Genomic DNA, 19,227 nt, shown 5'->3' on the forward strand with positions numbered 1-19,227 from the left:
ATTTTCTATACTGCGATTATTTGCAATGGACTCTATATTTATAAAAGGAGAAATCTGCAATGTCAGCTTTGGCTAAATCTTGGTGTGACATAGCATAGATCAATTTTACTGCATTTTTCATTTACTTAGAAATTAATTTATTATATATTATTTATTTCCTTTAGTCTACGATGGATCCCGTAGCTGAGGCCTTGTTTAAACAAATCATTTCAAAGAAAAAAAAAATCTTAGAATTCACATTACAACTACGAACCTTTGCATCAACTCTTCTATTTTTGTCACCAAAGGCTTATGCATATATACAAAAAGTATTTTCTCTCTCTCTCTCTCTACCTCATCCTTCCACTGTTCGAAAATGGTTTACGTCTGTTGATAGTATTATCTAAACCAGCATTGCAAGTACTTGAAGGAAAGCTGCTACTAGCTCAGAAAAAGAAAAAAACTTTATTATGTAGTGTTACAGTTGATGATATAGCCATTAGAAAGCACTTACGATGGAATGGAACAAAATTACCGGTTTTGTTAGCGATGCTAATGATAGTAGCGATAAAAAGAAAAGCACTGTAATGGCAACCCAAGCCATGATAGTGATGATTGTTTGTTTAATGAGCATTGGAAAATTCCTATGGGCTATTATTTTATTAATAGTTTAAATGGAGAAGAAAGAGCATGGCTTGTATCACAATGTTTAACGAGTTTGCATGATATTGGAATCAACGTAGTTTCACTGACATTCGATGGAGCACAGAGTAATGTAAAGATGGCTAAGAAGCTAGGTGCAGAATTTAATTTTACAGAAAAAGCGAGCATGCATTTTTTGCATCCTGTTACCAAAGAGCCTATTTTTTTAATAATTAATGCCTGCCATGATAATTAAACTAGTTCGGAATGCGTTAGCTACAAGAAAAGTTCAGTACGATAGTGAAGGAAATGCTATAGAATGGAAATGTTTTCAGGCCCTTGTAAGAAAAGTACGGACTACATGCAGCCACAAAAATTAGAAAACGTCATTTAAACTGGGCCCAGGAAAAGATGAAAGTTAAATTAGCAACACAGACATTCAGCGCGAGTACAGCTCACACGCTCCATTTTTTTAGATGTGATGTAAAACATCCCGAATTTGTTGAATCTAAAGCCACAAAAATTTTGTCTCATTATGAATAATTGTTTTGATCTGAATTCTCGACAAAAAGTGGCTAAAGTTTCCAGTAAACAATCCATAAATAAAAACAACGTAGCTAAAATCCGATCAAATATTCAGTTATACAAGACTTTCATCAGTACACTTAAAGATGGTAATAAACCGATTTTTGAGTCAAAACGAAGAATGGATTTCTTTGGTATCATGAGGGCCTTAGAAAATGTTGCTACATTCGATAAATGGTCAACGTCAGAAACTGCACTCTTAGAGTATTTGCTGACATACAAACTCTCTCAAGATCACGTCGAGCTCTTCTTCTCAGCTATTAGATCGATCGCGGTGGACACAACAACAACCCGACTGCCGAGCAGTTTGAATCTGCATTCAAGTGGTTATTGGTTTATGCGCAAATCAAATGCTCAGATAATGCAAATTGTCTACTTCAGAGATAGCACTTGTTTATTACAAACTCCCAAAGTTCTTGATAGGCCGGCTCCTAAAACTTATGATAATGATATTGTTGACGTGCATAAAATCAGTAAAACTCTTAGGGTTTCTTCAAGCACTTCTTTGGATTATGACTATAATACAGCAGCATACTGAAATAATATAGATGAGCAAAAAAAAGCCTATCCGTTTTTTCCTACATATTTATATACTCATGTAATTTATACGACGTCTTATGATATCTGATTCAGTACATACAATAAATTATGAAATAAATGTAACAAAAACTAATAGCAAACTTACATTTAGTTAAGCGACACTAATATATAAATCACAATTATTCCTCTATTGCATCTACTATATATAAACAGTAGAAAAAGATATATTTCCTTGTGTAAAAATAATCGAAAATATAAGATGAAATATCTTTATACAAGGTTTTGTCCGAGAAAAATGATACTCTGAAAAGCGAAGAAATAATAATATTACTCGTTGAATTTATTTCTGGGGACTATAATATTAATGCATAAATATTTTTTAGGGATCTCTTTTTTTACTATTTTCGACACATTCGTATATAAAACGTAAATAATTATTACAATTGAAATAAATGAATAAATTAGTGTTATGAATATAGCAAAATGCATTCACTCACCATCAGGTAGTAGCACGTGTTAGTACTCACTAACCAAATTGCGTACTAATTCAATTTGAAAACATGCTCGCGCGCACGCACCCACGCACTCACGCACCGGCCACGCACGCACGCACGCACACACACACACGTATCACGTATATATATTATTTATATAAATATATCTAAATATATATATTTATATATGTATATTATGTTTTATATTTTTTGTCGATGTTAGATATAAAGACATAATGTGATATTTATAAAGGGTGTAACAAAAAGATGGGGAGAGACGTGTGCTTGTAGGGAAAGTTGATATAAGTAATTTGAGTATAGGAATGCATGTCCGCTAAAGCCTCGTTTTCATGCTACACGGCATTGAAATTGCCTTTTTTGTTCTCAACCCCCCCTACAAGCACACAAAGTATGTTCCCATTATTTTGTTACACCCTATAATATATTTACACATGCATTCTTGTGTAGGAACAGCAATATTACGTATACATGTTTATTACACGTTAACACGACATACTTCTTTGAAAAAGAAATCATATACATTACTACAAGCACAGTTTAAAGTTTAAAAGATACTTTAATTTTTCTTTAGAATGTATAAATAATAATTCGCTTCAAAGTGGATCGTAATTCATAGAATTATCAGATGGCTCATAAAATTATCGGATTAAGATTGGAATATGAGAGAAACGACAGCCACAAGCTCTAATTTGTGTTGAAAAAAAAGTTATTGTTAAAAGTTGAAAATTATGTAGTAAAAACTCGCCAACATGTGTTGTTACCACCTTGTCGCATGTAATGGCTAATCGAAATCGTCGAACAAAAGTGAAATACATTAAAACATTTATTTTAAACATTTTATATGTACCTAATTATGAACGAAAATGTGCACTTTAATTGTAAATTGTTTTGTTAAAATTGAACGTGTCGTTTGATCCGTGTTTTCAATTGACGGCATATATTTCACTACACTCATATTGTATTTCTTTCTAGTTTAAGGTATTCCTTTCACAGAGGAGCGTATTTTGTAGGCGCTTAAGCAGGGGCTCAGCAAACTCTTGTATATTGCATTAAACTTATATAAAATCAAGTTATAATTGATTATTATGTTTAATTATAAGAAAAGTGAAAATATTATGTGTATTTAGAAATTTTTCATTTTTCGGTAAATTTTACTGTCAGAACAATATGGCAACGCTGCGCTTTTCAGGGCGCCGATTGTAAAATGTGAAGTTGATAACAAAAGTGTCAATGTAAGTGTCAATTTCATTAATCAAAGAATATTGTGACATTTTCTTTTTATTAAAGAGAGATTTTATAATAATAATGAGTGATAAGAAACATAAAGTGAGGAGTAATGTGGGCAAAAATAAGGGACAATTTGTGAAAATAAAAGTTGATAATAAACCGTATGTGATGAACTGAAGTGTGACATGAGCGCACAGTTTGCAGCGTTGCCAAATAATTCCTTGAAAGTCGCCATTAAAAATATTCATCTATAAACCACATTTCAAGTCAACTTTTAACATAAATATTTTGTTTAAATATTCGGTGACTGTATTTTTATCGGCACTATCAAAAGTATAGAGTTTAGCGAATATGTAACGCAGTTAATATTTAATATCTTAACATATTTGATAAACAAATTATTACATTGAAATGTGAAAAATAGACTTTTTCGATAACGTCACATATAAAATATCGAATTTTCAAAGTTATAATTCTTCTTTATATGTTCGGTAATGTGGTTTAATTTTTTTCTGGCGTAAAGATATGCATTTTAACTTTCTCGTACTAAAAAATCAGTTAATTTTTAAGACTTTGGTGTCATGAAAGGAATATCTTAACAGCCGCATTATCGTATGTTTATTTAATGATTGATTTATTATTGTTATGTGACTTATAGCGGACGATAATTCTGCGGTTATTATCAGTACATCCACTTTCTCTAACAGGTACAGAAAATATTCGTATCATTCAACATTATTTACACACTTGGTAGAATCGAACATACTGCTATTTAGATATATGTATGTTGTGTTTGTCTCTCTATAGCGGCAGTGATCAATAATTAAGGAGAATCTAAATAATACAATTTTTCTAATGTTGTCAGCCGTACAAAATGTTTTCTGATGACAGAAATCAACATTGGGATATGCAAATTAGATGACTACTTTTCCCATAAGCGATTCAGTTGCTTTTATAAGTAGGATACACACCCATTGTTACGACATAACCATTTTAATTTCCAAAAAACACCTATCGTTAATTTCACATGTTTGAGATGTGAATGCATTCGTATAGTTATATATAACATAATACAATGACACAAACAATGATTTCTGTTACACAACGCAATTTCCGTCACAAATTTGTAATACAATAAGATAGTAATGGATGGTAAAGCGTTAATATAGCGCTATTTAATTGCCAATTTAATCGCCATTCCAATATACGCGATGCGATTTACAATGCAACGCGTATCATTACATGGTGAATGGTCCTTAATCAAGTAGCTGTGTTTATCGATCTGCTTTTACGTTTTCTTCTTTTTTCGGATATTGTGCGCACACGATGAGATTTCCGTAGGAATTAAAATTTTCTCTTAGGCAAAAAACCGTAGCTTCGAATAGATACAAAGATACTAACGAGGGAGAGATAAAGGGTTTTAAATTAATAAAAACGTCTCACTCTGTACAGAAGTATAGAGAAAATTGGCAAAGGATGACTATCGATAAAACGAATGTAAGTACATCGTGATCGGCTTAAAAAAAAATACCATTATTGCAAGAGGTGCATGTGTTTGGTGCTTTTCGATTCTCAAAATATTTTTCACAGGCCGGAAGAAGCCTCGTTCTTTTTCCTCTCTCTTTCTATTTTTAGCGTTAAATGCTAATAAAATGCAGTTCAGCAAATTATCCAAATTGTTCAATTCGACGTACGCTCAAAATGAGATTAGCGGAAAAAGAAAAGCAAACTTTTACGGATTTTATAATTGATCTCCCAATCTTATTATTACGCTGTTTTAATACGCGAAACGAAGAAAGAATTGAACGCATCGCAAATACAATGCAATGAAATCATCGATTACTGTCCGCCTTTCTTTGTTTCGTATAATCACTTTCGTATAATCACTTTTATAATTCGCAAGGACATTTATTTACACACTATGAAGCATAATTAGCTCCTCGATGATGGATCGATATGCGCTGTAAAGATAGATACTTAATCCTAACACTTATTGTGAAATATTTAACATATAGAAAACTTTGCAATCGAAGAAACCAATGTATCTTTACTTATAAATTTCTCAGAATATTTTGACCATGTCAAACATTTAAAATAAAGCCAATCAGCAGTATTTGTTGTTACACAAAATTGTTGTAGTCGTCAAAAAATAACAAATTACATAAAACAGCAACGAAAGAAAAAAACTGCCCGTTTTATTTATTTAATTTTGTTAACTTTCCTTTGTTGCGTACCAATCGTTAGCGGATATCTACAATAAAAATATCCGATAACGTGGTAAATAAAATTAAAAATACAAATCATTATCATTTCACGTAAAGAAATTTTACTATTTGGCCGAAATTATTTTACCGTAGTAAATGGAATTTAAACACGTTGCTGAGTGTAAGAGAGCGATAATAAAGAGCGGAAGGTATACGCAAAGTTCTTTCGATCGTTTAATTATAATTATATTCATCATCTTGATTACACAGGATAATTACACAGGAGAGTAGTAAATGAAATAGAATTTTGGCTATTAGATTACAGAATTGCGTCTATCTCATTAACTCATACGTTTGCATAAAATAATAATCTGTCGTAAAATATATGTATGTATGTGTGTATATGCGCGCCTTTAATCTCGTAGGGTGGCGGAATTAAAAAGAAGTCTTTCCAAATATAAAGTTTCCAGGTACGCTTGGGTCGTCGGAGCAGAAGTATTGTTTCCACAAATCGGCAAATTTCTCACGAGTTACCTCCTTACCCTGCAGAGAGAATAAACAGTTTCGTGAAACTCGTCACCGCCGCTGTAACGTCGTCTTTTTTTTCCTCTCTTTTTTTATCGTTACTTATCTTTCTTCTCCGCTTGATTGATACTCACCACCCCCAATTTCTTGAACGCCTCACGTGCCTCGGCCTCCTCGACGCCGTGACTGCTACACACCTTGCTGAATTCAGTCTCGTCGATCGATCCATCACCTAACAACATAGACCGTATTTAACTTGAATTTGACGCTATCCACGTTTCATGTATTTAAACTAACTGTATAAGGAACTGATAATAAGGAACCGAAGATAAACTGATATTTTTGTCGGGCGAGGCAACCTATGTTATTAGTATTAATGGATGCGGGATAATGAAAGGAAGGGACGCTTAATTACTATTTATAAACTTATTAATCCTCGTCCCCGGCCAAAACCGTCATTTATTTTTAATCCACGATTGGCTCATTAATTTTTATAACGTTCCAAAAATATACCGTATTACAGTTAATCAAAGCAACAGGAAACAGATTGACAAAATATAAACGTCTAAAGTCTTATAAGACGTCTGACAAGTCAGATCCAAAGTCCAGTTTCAGATCTATATAATTGGCGAATGTTTCTACTTTCGTTCCACTTTTGCCTTGTCGGCATATCGGTGCGATATCCTTAGAAGACTGTAAGTCGGATGTGGGCGGATTATCATAGACGGAAATGTCAGCCAATTTTTGTTTGTATACTTTTAAAATTACCCTGATTATACCTTTAAAATTACAAAATAGGGGTAAGAGCTAACTTTGCCTTTAGAGAAATTTCAAATCCGCAAGCGGGTGCTGTTTCGGAATCGTTTGTATGTACCCGTAAGGCCAGGTTCACATAAGTTAAAAAGGTAAATTATTCCGTAATTTATATTCTTATTACGGATTTCTTCTGCTGCGTCAACGCAGCATCTAAGCTGGTCATGGCTCAGCGACTAAAATGTTTTGGGTTAGTGTTCCATAGGACACCGGTTCACGTACGGCTAATGTAAAAAAAATTTTTTTTTATATTTTTATTTTAGAGTGGCAATGTGATCTGGTGAAGTGCCAGACTCGTAACCTCGAGAAATTGGGTTCGAGTCCACCTGATCACAGGAAATTTTATATTTCAAACCGCATCCCACGAGTAGTTGATGGGGACTCTCGTGAGAAGAAACTGGACTTTTGTCATTGGTTCCACACGTATAGCAATTCGGCACTGCTACGTGTAAGTAAATTTAAAATATTTAACTTACTTTTCTGTAGACGTTAAAAAAGACAGCTAAGGCTATTTTTTATTATAAGTGTGGCGATCGCAAATGCATAATAAATTACTGTCACGCGCGCGTATGTGGGATATAAACGTATTTACGAGGAACAAGCACGTGCTTTCAAGACTTACCGGAAGAATCCTCCAAATCGAACATGAAGTTCATGTACGTTTGTTGCCACTCGAGTGCGTGCGCTGGATCTTTCGCGTACTCCTCCCACATGGAATACCACTCATCTCGACTGATCTGAAAAATACGAAACTCTTAACATCGTACACATATTTGCTTCTGATCGGCGAACTATGTCTATGCTTCCCCGTATCAGCCTGTATAATAAGATTTTTAAATTTTAACCGTAAGTCGCAAAGTACGTCGGACGGTTTCGAGACGCATTCAATGACACTGAGCGAAATGTCTGCATCTTTATCATTTGTTTCGTTGTCATTGTCCCCCTCTTCGTCAATTCCAGAATAAACGAAAGATGGGTGGAGAAGAATTAAGTCAAATATATATGGAAAAATTGATTAAAGACATGTATGACGCTTTCTCACAATTTAAGGCGCACAATGAGAGCAAAAATATTTTTAAAGCAGCGCGAACGCCAGAGTGTTCTTTGGAAGAACCCTCAGCTGTTTCACTATCACTGTCATTGATCCTAACAATTACATTATTCTGCGACGAGGAATCGCATTTAACTTTCGCAGCGTTCCATGAGTTAACCTCCCATTACTTTGGCACATAATATCGCCTACGATCCTCTAAGCTTTTCTTGAAAACGTTCAACGGGCTCTCATAACAATACTTATAATACGGTTTACCTCGAGCCCTTTTCCTTTTTATCGTCGTAGATTGTGCGACACTTTAAATAAGTCATTAATTGACGTGGACCTAAATGTTTCATGCAAGCATGAAATTACACGCGACAATCGATTTTGAGAGGAAAAAGAACCCATGAAGTGATGAGTATCGTTCGATATATTCTTATGTTTCTAAAATTCGGTTTTCCGGTTTCGCAGAGGTGTTCCGGCTTTCTCAATAATCTCGTGTAATCACGTTAGACACTTCGTGGCAAAATATTCTTTTAGAAATAAAATACAAATATATAAGCAAATAGCCGCGAGGTTATTTTTAAAATTGTGAATAGAAAAACGTTTTAAAAATCGATAAATGTAGAAAGTGGAACGGAGGCATGCTAAAAATTTAGGACGTTATTTCAAAGAATATAAAATATGAGAAAGAAATATACCTTAAAGTACGATAAATCATAATATGATTCTATCGTGAAAATAGCGTTAAAATAGTGAGGAATAATTTAAATATTATACCTGTCCGTCTTGATCGGCATCGGCCCGTTGTTTCAGGCCTTCCCAAACTTTAGTTAAAGTATCTTTGATGTGTTGCGACGTGGCATCGTCCGGTTTCCAATGCCTGGAGTTGCAGATTCGCTGTAATACGAAAAAGAAATAAACGCAAATTAGCTAAAATTCTTTAATACTCCCGATTGATGAGCGCGAACGACACAGATGAAAAAGAGGTAGGTAATTGATCATGTTTGAATTTGTCGCGGTTAAATCTGTTTGATTCTAAAACGCTCTGTAAGTCAGATTTGTTTTATTTCTATTTATATAGATTCGATATTTTTATTCTTAATAAAAACATATCTAATAACGGGGGAGGAAATAATTCAACGTATGCTTACTTGCACGGCAAGATCGAAATCCTTTATATCGATGGTACCACTTTGATTAACATCTGGAAAAAAAATAACAATAAAACTTTATCGTTATTATCTAATTGTCAAAACTGTTTGTTCATTTAAATTTATGATTTGATCGAAAATTCAATTATCTAGCGTAATTCCGCTCATCGAATTCTTTTGTGAAGCTATTTATTATTTCGAATAAAATGCTGCTCCAGCTGTCGCTAACATTCCCGAGATACATCGTACATTTTCTCACTTAAAGGACAAGATGAACGATCATGCCACTCGATTTTGGTCCCGCTTGGCTACGATCGGATATCGTTAGTTTTCTGAAGATGACCCACTTCCACCGCAGGCTTATTCGTTTTCGCGCGGTTTCCGTCCGTGGCTTGTCGTTTATTAATTCCGTTTCACTGTAGAATAGAGGAAGCTACCCTCCGTTTCACCCTTTCCTGACTCCCGTAGTTGGAATCCTGTTAAGCGTCGATTACGATTCAACGAGGTAGAATTTATTGTCTCCCCGGTATTCCGTCGAGCACGGTTGACAAACTGAGGTCACGATGAAATAATTAATACCGACGTCCGAACGCAGCCGGTGCAGCGGTGTCTTTAATGGTACAACTTGTTGCAAAAACTCTGAACTCGCGGACAGATTAAAAATCAATTAATCGGATTGCCGCATATAGGACCCCGCTCTGATTTTGATAACAGGGTAGTGGATATAATAGATGGATAACGTATTCACGCTTTTTTTACGCGAACGAATTCTTTCTAGTGTCACGATGTTATCAGAGATAAATTGTCAGTTATCGTCAGATGATATTTCGAGTCGTCAACTAGTGCGGTGGTAATAACTATTAATGATGCAAATGAGATTTCGAGATGATATATAATCCTGCAAATTCAAAAACAACAGAACAAATGTTCACTAAAAATGCATTACGGCAACTCTATCCCGTAGGCCCCTTCGCGCCAATCGCGCCTAAGTTAAGGTGAAATAATCTGTCAGTCCCGCAGAAGCGATCATGGGATATGTTTAGCGGCCAATCGGCGGTGGTGAAAGAGGAGAAGAAAACGAGGGGTTAATGAGGGCTGCGAGGCGTATGCACGCCTGTGACCTCCATGATCCGCGCTACGTGCGGCGCACTATGTCGCTCATGTACACGCACACTGGCGTCATCCACACGTGTAATACACGCGCACACGTATACGCACACTCGCGGGATTCCGCCCCCTACGTGACTCTGCTTTGTACGCGGCATTTTTACATTATGTGTCGTCATAAAAACATGTGCATTATACATTGAAATGCGTCCACGAGGTAGAGCCTTTCGTCTATTAAGCCCCGTAAGTAGGATGCATGAAGCTCGCGAAGCTGTGTCGAGGAACATTTAAATTTTCTCAGATGTGAAAAAAAGCGCGATAACTGCCAAACGCAAAAAAAATATAAATCCTTCTCTCTTCTAAAAAGGGCATGTCATCGATACTCGAATCTATCGAAATATTGTTGCTTTTCCGCGATGCCGATTGGTTCTCTTGTTGCGCTTACTAACGCGCGTCTGTGATGTCTAGTATATAATAAAGGTTTGATTAAACGTGATATCGTATTTATAGATAAACGAAAAATCGACAAAAAACCCCACATGTTTATTTTGCCAATTTGCAGTGACAATTTTTGTTCACCAAAGCCAATAAACAAGCTTATTTAGGTTACAGATACATTGCATCGCTGTGGGCTCATAGAGCATCTCTCGGGAGTTATAACGCTATGTGAATATTATGATTTGTAATCGGTGGTGTATGACTGTGTGCTTACATGTGATTTAGGGATTATTCGCAAACGGATCTATTCTAGTTCAGTATTGAGTTTAGACCAAACGAAAAACAGGCAGTGAAAAAACCACTGGTGCTCATTATTACAGAACCCGGCCCATACTAAATCAATGGGAAATGACTTTCGGTCGAATAGGCTGAAATTCTGATACAACTTTTCTGACACCTCTTGCTGAACTCTTCAAGCCAAAAGGATCGATAAGCCGTGCTTTCGCAGTCTCTATGCGTACTGAACATCGAGATCAAGCCAGCTTTTGCCCTTTTGCTCTACGCGAGGTTTCTGTCCTCGCTGAGCTGGCCTTAGGACATTTACCATTGATTTAGAAGGATTATTTTTAACGCAGCCTTAAAATTGACGATCGTAAAATGTTTCATTTTAATGTGAAAACTATCTCATATAACTTTTTCACCCTTCGCACATTATTTCCAATTCAAATACGCAAACAAAAAGCGTTATTTTGGTTCGGTGATTGAGCAATTCTCTTACAACTTTATGGTAAAATAAATGGAAATTCTATTTAACATCAAACATAGTTCTACTTTATTTTATTTAATATCAAACGTGATTCCGCTTTATTACATCCGGTGCGATACGGAGATCTCGAAAGAGAGAAAAGTAGCCCTAGGCCCTCTTAAAACGACTCTCTCTACGTTAGAACCACTCACTTCTACGCACACCCGAGGGAATTAGAACACGTGCACACATCATATGTGGCGAAGCGACCCCTTAACCGGACCCGACGGCGTCCATTGTTTATCTTCTTCACAGTTCGTAAATAGGCGTATACATATCCTGCCTTGTTCTTATCTGAATGGATCGACACATAGGTGCCACATGGAGACTGCACGCTCGCGCGCACAACCTCGATCCCCTCAAAAAGAGTCGTGGGAGAGACCGCGAGGACGACCCTTCGAGCGCACTCCGTATTTCATTCGTGTCGAAACGATACGGCTCGCGCAGCTTTTCGCGAAGAGCGCGAAAAAGGGAGCGCGAATGAAATAGGGCCGTTAAGAGAGAGAATCAAGAGAATCCTCCGGCGAAAATGCGAGCGGATGGTGGGGTTACGAAGGGGAACGGCGGAAAGGCCATCAAGGAGGAAGCGACACCTCGTTCGTTACGTTAGCGCTCGATGAGGATTTGTTTCGTCGAGATGTACGGAACGACGGGCGACGAGAGAGATTTTCGCCCAACGAGCGCTGCGGGGACGATAAATGTTATCTCGAAATGTCAGGGAAACCGTTCGCTGTCGTTGTCAAGCGCGCGTTTGTCTATAGTAACGTGGACTAAATCGTGTGGCAAAGAAAAATCCCAGTACCAAAAATGCTACAAGTTAAAATAAAATTTACCAAACTAAATTAATGCAATAGTTTTCTATCATCAGCTTTCTACATTGCGAGTAAAATAACTTTATAAAAGGATAGAACACATTTTTATCCATTTCATCATTACGGGAAATATAAACACACTCGCGAGAAAGGGATGACTGAAGTCTCGTAATGGATGAATGGCGTAAAGTCAGGCTTGAAAAGCTAAAAATACCATCCTTATACTATGCTTGAGACAGCTTTATCGCCGTTATTATTTGCCTTCATTTAATATCCAGCTTTCACAACGATCGATAGACCTCTAATTTTTTTTTTATAAATATTACAGAGTTTTATTTATTTTTAGTGAAATTGATTCAGCGAAATTATAGCAACTTTATTTACACGATCGTCGTTGATAACAGAATATTGCTGTTAATGCAAATTAATATATCCAGTTAAAATTAATATCGTGCATTTTAATTGTATGCGGTAGTATACTTACCGAAGAAAGCGTTGAAGACGAAGAGTAATTTTTTCTTGCGAAACTCCGATAACGGCATCTTTGGACCCTACGAAGTTAAGAAGAGAGACAGGAGCGTTAGATGTGTGCGTAGTGTTAATATTCGTTCGCGATCGAGTGACGATCAGGGTCGATTGTCTCAAGCGACCGACCCTTCTTTTATCTCGAGAGTAAAAAGTAATCGTGTTTCGCTTGCATGTGTATGTGTGTGCGTATCAGGCCACTTTATATACAGTTTGACCCGATATATTCGCGAGATCATTATGAAAATACGATGACGATTTAACGAGACTTGCAATCTCTTACTAAAAGTATTAAACTTGTTTTATCGCTCTTTATATATTCTAATATATTGATTTACTAATTAATCCGTTTTTAGCACATATTTTCTGCACAATTATGTATACGTGTCATATTTACTTTTTTATTATATTCTCAAATATTTGAGAATGACATAAATAATCTTAAAACATTGTAGTAACATTCATACATCATAATTATTCCGATTAATCTTAATTAATGTAATAATAGATTAATGAGAAAAAGCCATTTACAATAATTCTCATAACTTTCTATTTGGCGACAGAACGCGCGCGCAGTAATTTCAGCTATAATTAATTACACAGATTAATTGATTAAACAAAAAACTTTTACGACGGAAATTGTGAGAAACGATTAATGTTTTAAAGGGCTTTCTTACACTCTCTTTCCTTTCTGAAACTACTGTGGTGTTTTTCCAGACCAGCGTTAGTCTTTACATATAATAATCTCTCGAGTTTAAGAGAATATCTTTTTCTTAGTAGCACAATCCCAACATCTATTAACGTACATTTTCGCTATGGTTTTTTACGATCGGACATCGGTTATTCTAGTTATCTAACTAATTGCAAGTACACAAGCGTATCGCGACGTATAAGCGACATGCGTCGCTTTACACAGTTCCTCCTTTTTTTATTTTTGGATCCGTCTATATAAAGGCACTCGATAATTGCCGACTATATCTCGATAAATGACCCCGATTTTCTTTTAAAGGAGATGCGTCTCTCTAATGAGATAATCGGATTCTCGTAAGACACGCGTTCAGAGTCGCTAATTCATTTAATATGCTAATTCCGTTTACTGAAAACTTGTATAAAGTCACATAGAGTCTACTATAGTAAAGATGCTGCTTGAATCAAGCGAGATTAATGATAAAGCATCTGTCGGCGAAATGATGCATTTTTAAATCCAGGTTCGTATTTTTCATAAACCTACTGCTATTCTCTATGATACACGCGTACTCAAGAAAAATAAATGTAAAAGTGTACGAGTCCATATTCAATCGGGTAATAAATAAATACTTAAATAATGACATATTATTTGATATCAATAGAATAAATAAAAATTTCCTTCTGTTTGTTATCATCAGTATTAATTCTATATTAACGATATAATTCATACATAATAAATTTACTCTAAATAATCCACGAAGTGATTAATTACTGTTGCAAATTATGTATGGCTTTGAAACGCTTTGTGTTTTCCTCTTTAATGATGTTGTATGCGATATTATACTAATCTAATTACATGAAATAGTCAATCATTATATTGCAATTTGCTCAATTCATCAATTGAAATAACTTTTCTGATATATTTAACATTAACTTCCGCATAAAATTATGTTACATTTATCTGACTTATTGCACGGATAGCAGAAACGCGCGAACACTCACGCAATTTCGAAAGCAATTTTACTTAGCTTTCGACGCGGTCAGACGAAATTTGTCTTTTGTTTTTAAGTATCTTTCTGAATAATTGAATCCTTAAAATCTCATTTACAATCGTCGACGTCGTCTCTGCGTTAATATAAGAAACTTACCGGTAAGAACGATTGCAAACAGTTGCGATGATAATCGAAATGCAACGCTATATGGCAGTAATTAATGCAAATTAAATTCTTATTGCGTATATGAGTGCAGAGAATTATTATAAAATGACGTTCAATTGAACTCTTAATAAAAAGATATTGATTTCAGGATGATTACAAGTAAATAAGTGTTTGATAAATTATCAGAACAGCATAGCAGAATGATTAATTTCGCATTTTTTAATTGCCAATAATATTCGCATTAAGATTGATCTTGACGTCAATTCGTGTGTACGTCATTCCCGGCATTTACATTTATCTTATAATTGGGCTCTTGGTTAACGACGTAGCAAAAGTAACTGAAGCATCGATGCCCCCATGTACTGTTCACGGTTTAATAGTTAATTCTAGTAGTTAATTAAATCAACAATTTGGCGCGTAAGCTTCATGTAACAATATGCGCCGGGCAACTGCGCGGATTGTGTGTTCATTATCGGATAATTAAAATTCGATAGGAAATTTACGGCATTTATATGAGCGCATATTGTCCACATACACATATACATATGTAGACTGCAATTTAATTAAAAGCGATTTTAATTGATCGGTGACTTTCACTTTTTGTTTTAATTCTGAATTTTGTGTTGTGCTCGTTCTCAGCTGCGATTTATCGATCGCGTTTCGACAACACTGCATTGTCTATATTACTATAGCATACGCTGTTTATGAATGATATCCTGACGTGCAAAGATCGATCTCAGTGGCGTTATGGTGCAAAGACTATTGTGCCCCATAAACACACGCTTTGCGCTATGAGGACGAAAATGCTATCACTATCACTACAATCCCGTTATCTGCGCGCGTTAACATGCTCTAGTGTCAATTATAACGGCTAACACGTCATACTAATCAGTAGTGTTAAAAGCTTTGTATTTTTTAGTCGTTTACAGAAGGAGGTGAAAAAGCGTTATTTATAAGATATAAAAGATATATTATACAATTTTTGAAACATATCGTTCTTTAACAGAAACATATGCTAAATTTTTTTCAATGATTTCTATTAGACACATACGTGATCTCTTATGTGAACAAATATTCGAGTTATTTATGAACACACAAATTAGAATAGGATTTTTGACGCGCTCTTTACTGTTATTTTACTACTGACAAAAACGTTCACACTTGAAAAATTGTATACTAAAACGCAAGACATTAGCCAGATTTCTTTGAGTTATTACTTTTTGAAGTAATAAAGTGAGGGAGAAATGATGAAGAAGTGAAGTTTGAGAAGGAAAGCGTCAAGATAGTCGCCGGCGTCTTTACGAGCTGCACTTCGTGAAAACTATGACGATCATAGCCATGTATCTGCCATTTGTCTCGTGCACCTTTCGACACCGCAGAAAGGCAGGTTTTTCTCGGAATAGAAATCTCTATCTGTCGAATCTGTGCTATTAATCTTTTCAGAAAATACCGCCGTATACCGGCCGTATTTTATGAAATTTTCCAAAGGCGAATATATATTACAGGGGAATTTTTATTTTCCTTTATAACATATTGTATCCTAGACCGGCGCATAATTCTTTATTCTTCTTTTTTTTTTAATAGAAACGCGTCATGTTTACGGCATATTTTATTTCACAAGTCCAGATATTGAGACATTTGAGCTCAACTTTTAAATCTGAATATTTGCCTGTGAACGTCCGCAATTGATATTCCACCTAGCTCACGGGGATAATCGCAGGAGCAGATTACTTATTCGCGCGGTGTCGCGTGAAGCGCAATTTTCTCTATTTATGACTGCACCGCTCGCGCTTTTCCTCTAGCCTTCTGTTTAAGCTCTATAACGAGGAATCGTGCAATTCTCTTGAAACTTGTCGCGGAATGTTGACGTACTCGCTTGGCACTTTCAACTTGATAATGTTACAACGAACCTGATGCCCACGCGGGAAAGTGGTTATGACTTTTCCAGGTGTCGTTGTTGCGTCTAACGCTGCAGACCCGGCGACACATAAAATATAGGAATCATCACATAAAAGCATGAATTTTTCATCGCTATAACAATAAATAATTTCTCATGTTTGTCGTAAGGGAAACCGGGACTCGTTGGCACAAGGGACAAGTTAGTAATGCGTTTTGTTTACACTGAAAAAAATATTTGTGTGAAATTACATGATTATGCTGGGTTTTTTCCGACCCAGCATAATCATGCAATATTACTACTTATATTGAAAATTGCAGTTTATATGTAATTTTTCATGAAATAAAACTGTTTTCTCTTCGTTCATCGTTGTGAAAATACCGCTAAATTTAAAACTACAAGTGATTTTTACATAAAAATAGTAATTTCACCTATATTTTACCATTAATATGTACTTTCACTTTAAAAAATCTGGGAAAAAAATTACAGTAATAAATTAGATAAATTGTCCGATTTCAAACATGTAATTTCCATGTAAAAGTACATGGATTTTTTTCAGTGTATGTATTTATGACGAAAGAAATAATGGAAAAGTTATCACAAAATATTTTTTGTATGACATAAGTACTTTTCCCTAAGTTTTATTTAGATCAAACAAGTATTATAATAAAAAAAAAGAGAAAACTCTAATTCAAGAAGTGGCAAGTTTTCGAGCGTTTTAAAATATTGTATTAATATTCTTCAGCTTGAGAAGTAAATCAAAGTGACGTATTATTACTATTATTAGTTAAAAAATAAGTTTCTGTTACTATGTAACATGTTATTTTGAGTAACAACAGTAATTTATTGTAATAAAATGACTGAAATTAAACGTATTTAGAGATGGGGTATGTTGACTCATATTAAGGCACGTTTAGCTTGACTTGCTGTTACTGCGCGCGTGAGACGTGTGTGAATATGTGATTTGCTACCTACAATCCTGATAAAAGCTAGATATATATTTATATTTCATATTTTTATATTGAAAAAAGCTACATTTTGCTATTCGCAATCATTACAAACTATAACTTTAAAAGATACAATCTTTATCAAGAATTAAGTATATATCTGATACGTTTTGTATTTCTATTACGTTTTCATTAATTCAACACATGTGGACTTTTGTCGTATAGCCAACTTACCCTACTATCGGGGCAAGCTGGCTTCAATGCAGCATGTTCGTATTTTACTTATTACAAAGAAACCATACAGTATAAAGGATCGTTTCTGGCATGAAAATGTAGAGGAAGGTTCTTTCTATCATATTAGTACTGTTTAATCATGATAATTAGTTATTTAAAAAATCAAATGCCGAAATTGTGAAAACTGTGCCAACGAGCCTTGATCTCCTCTATGCTATATTTACGCATTTCTCAAGCAAAATTGCTAGCTCAATGAGATAATATTATTATTATCCCGCAGAGTATAGAGATGTATTGTATGTCACTGTTTATTGCAAACATTGATGAAAATTTATCTCGAATCAAAAGACTCGAAAATAAACTATTAAAAATGAATTGTAATTTTAATGGTTTATCCTCGAATCTTTTGATTGTTTTGAATCTTTGATCCTAATTTAAATTGTTACTCGCGTTATAAAATAATTTTTTTTGTCAATAATCTTTCGTACATAATAACGCTTCATCATATTTCTTTTCTACGCTTTTCTATCTCCTCGATGCAAAATTTTAAGAAAATTGCGCAACGATTCAATTTGCATTTATCACCGGCTTACATTTTCTCCCACGAAATTGAATCTGTTAAAGCTACCATGCCGTTTTTATATTAATAACACAGAATTCACGAGATTTCAAAGTCTCTCTTTGTCACTGTCATTGTTCTTCGCTTTCCTGTAGTGTCAGTCGCATTCCGAGATGCATATCGATCGTATACCTATATTAATTTCGTTGCAAATGCCATCGCAGCCAGCAGTTTCTTCTGCTTCTAATCGCTGCTCTTTTTGTGAGAAATACGCAAATATTCGATCTTTCCGGTATTGTTATTCGTATTAATACGGTAAATGTGAAATATATACTACGCTAAATCAGCGGAGAAAAATATGGGTATAATTTTTACCTCGATTTCACTTCGCGTAGATTCTCGCGAAGCTCGAGGAGGCAATTCGAAAGATAAAGCGGAGTTGTAACAGGATGTAAAGCCGCGCTTAAATTATGGCGCTTATTCGGAGACAGCAAGCTAAGAAATAATCAGTAACGTTGTGATAAGAATATGTAGTATACGTGTTATGGTAGGAAATATGTTGTTTCACAACGTCAGTCATAACAGCGCCGATTTTTGGCAACATTAGACACACGTTAGAAAATTTACTGTCATTATTTCATCAATATTTGAACATTTTTAAGAGAAATCTATTTCATTACAAATTTTGAAAAATGCAGTTAATAGCATGTGAGAGAGACTGAAGATATTTACGCACAATGACAAGGCACGAGTAGTTCTCCATTGAATCGGAGAATGGCATCGCATAACGAATGGCCTACTTGTATCTCGCGGGTAGCTTTTAATGTTTAATTAAATCA

General features: G+C 35.1%; 1 protein-coding gene across 1 annotated transcript in view; it reads right to left on the bottom strand.

Annotated features, from left to right (window-relative positions):
* Window positions 1–5,905: 5,905 nt before the first annotated feature.
* Window positions 5,906–19,227, bottom strand: part of LOC112462203 (calexcitin-2) — a 34,146-nt gene continuing 20,824 nt past the window's right edge. The window contains exons 2-7 of the mRNA XM_025027843.1: window positions 12,867–12,933; window positions 9,221–9,273; window positions 8,847–8,966; window positions 7,653–7,767; window positions 6,352–6,449; window positions 5,906–6,235 (exon numbers count right to left, since the gene is read on the bottom strand). Coding sequence (XP_024883611.1) covers window positions 6,128–6,235; window positions 6,352–6,449; window positions 7,653–7,767; window positions 8,847–8,966; window positions 9,221–9,273; window positions 12,867–12,924 — 552 coding nt within the window. The 5' untranslated portion in view covers window positions 12,925–12,933 and the 3' untranslated portion in view covers window positions 5,906–6,127. The remainder of the gene's footprint in view (window positions 6,236–6,351; window positions 6,450–7,652; window positions 7,768–8,846; window positions 8,967–9,220; window positions 9,274–12,866; window positions 12,934–19,227) is intronic.

This window comes from Temnothorax curvispinosus, unplaced genomic scaffold (genome assembly GCF_003070985.1).
Source record: "Temnothorax curvispinosus isolate PA1 unplaced genomic scaffold, ASM307098v1 QBEX01001321.1, whole genome shotgun sequence".
Taxonomy (NCBI): Eukaryota; Metazoa; Arthropoda; class Insecta; order Hymenoptera; family Formicidae; genus Temnothorax; species Temnothorax curvispinosus.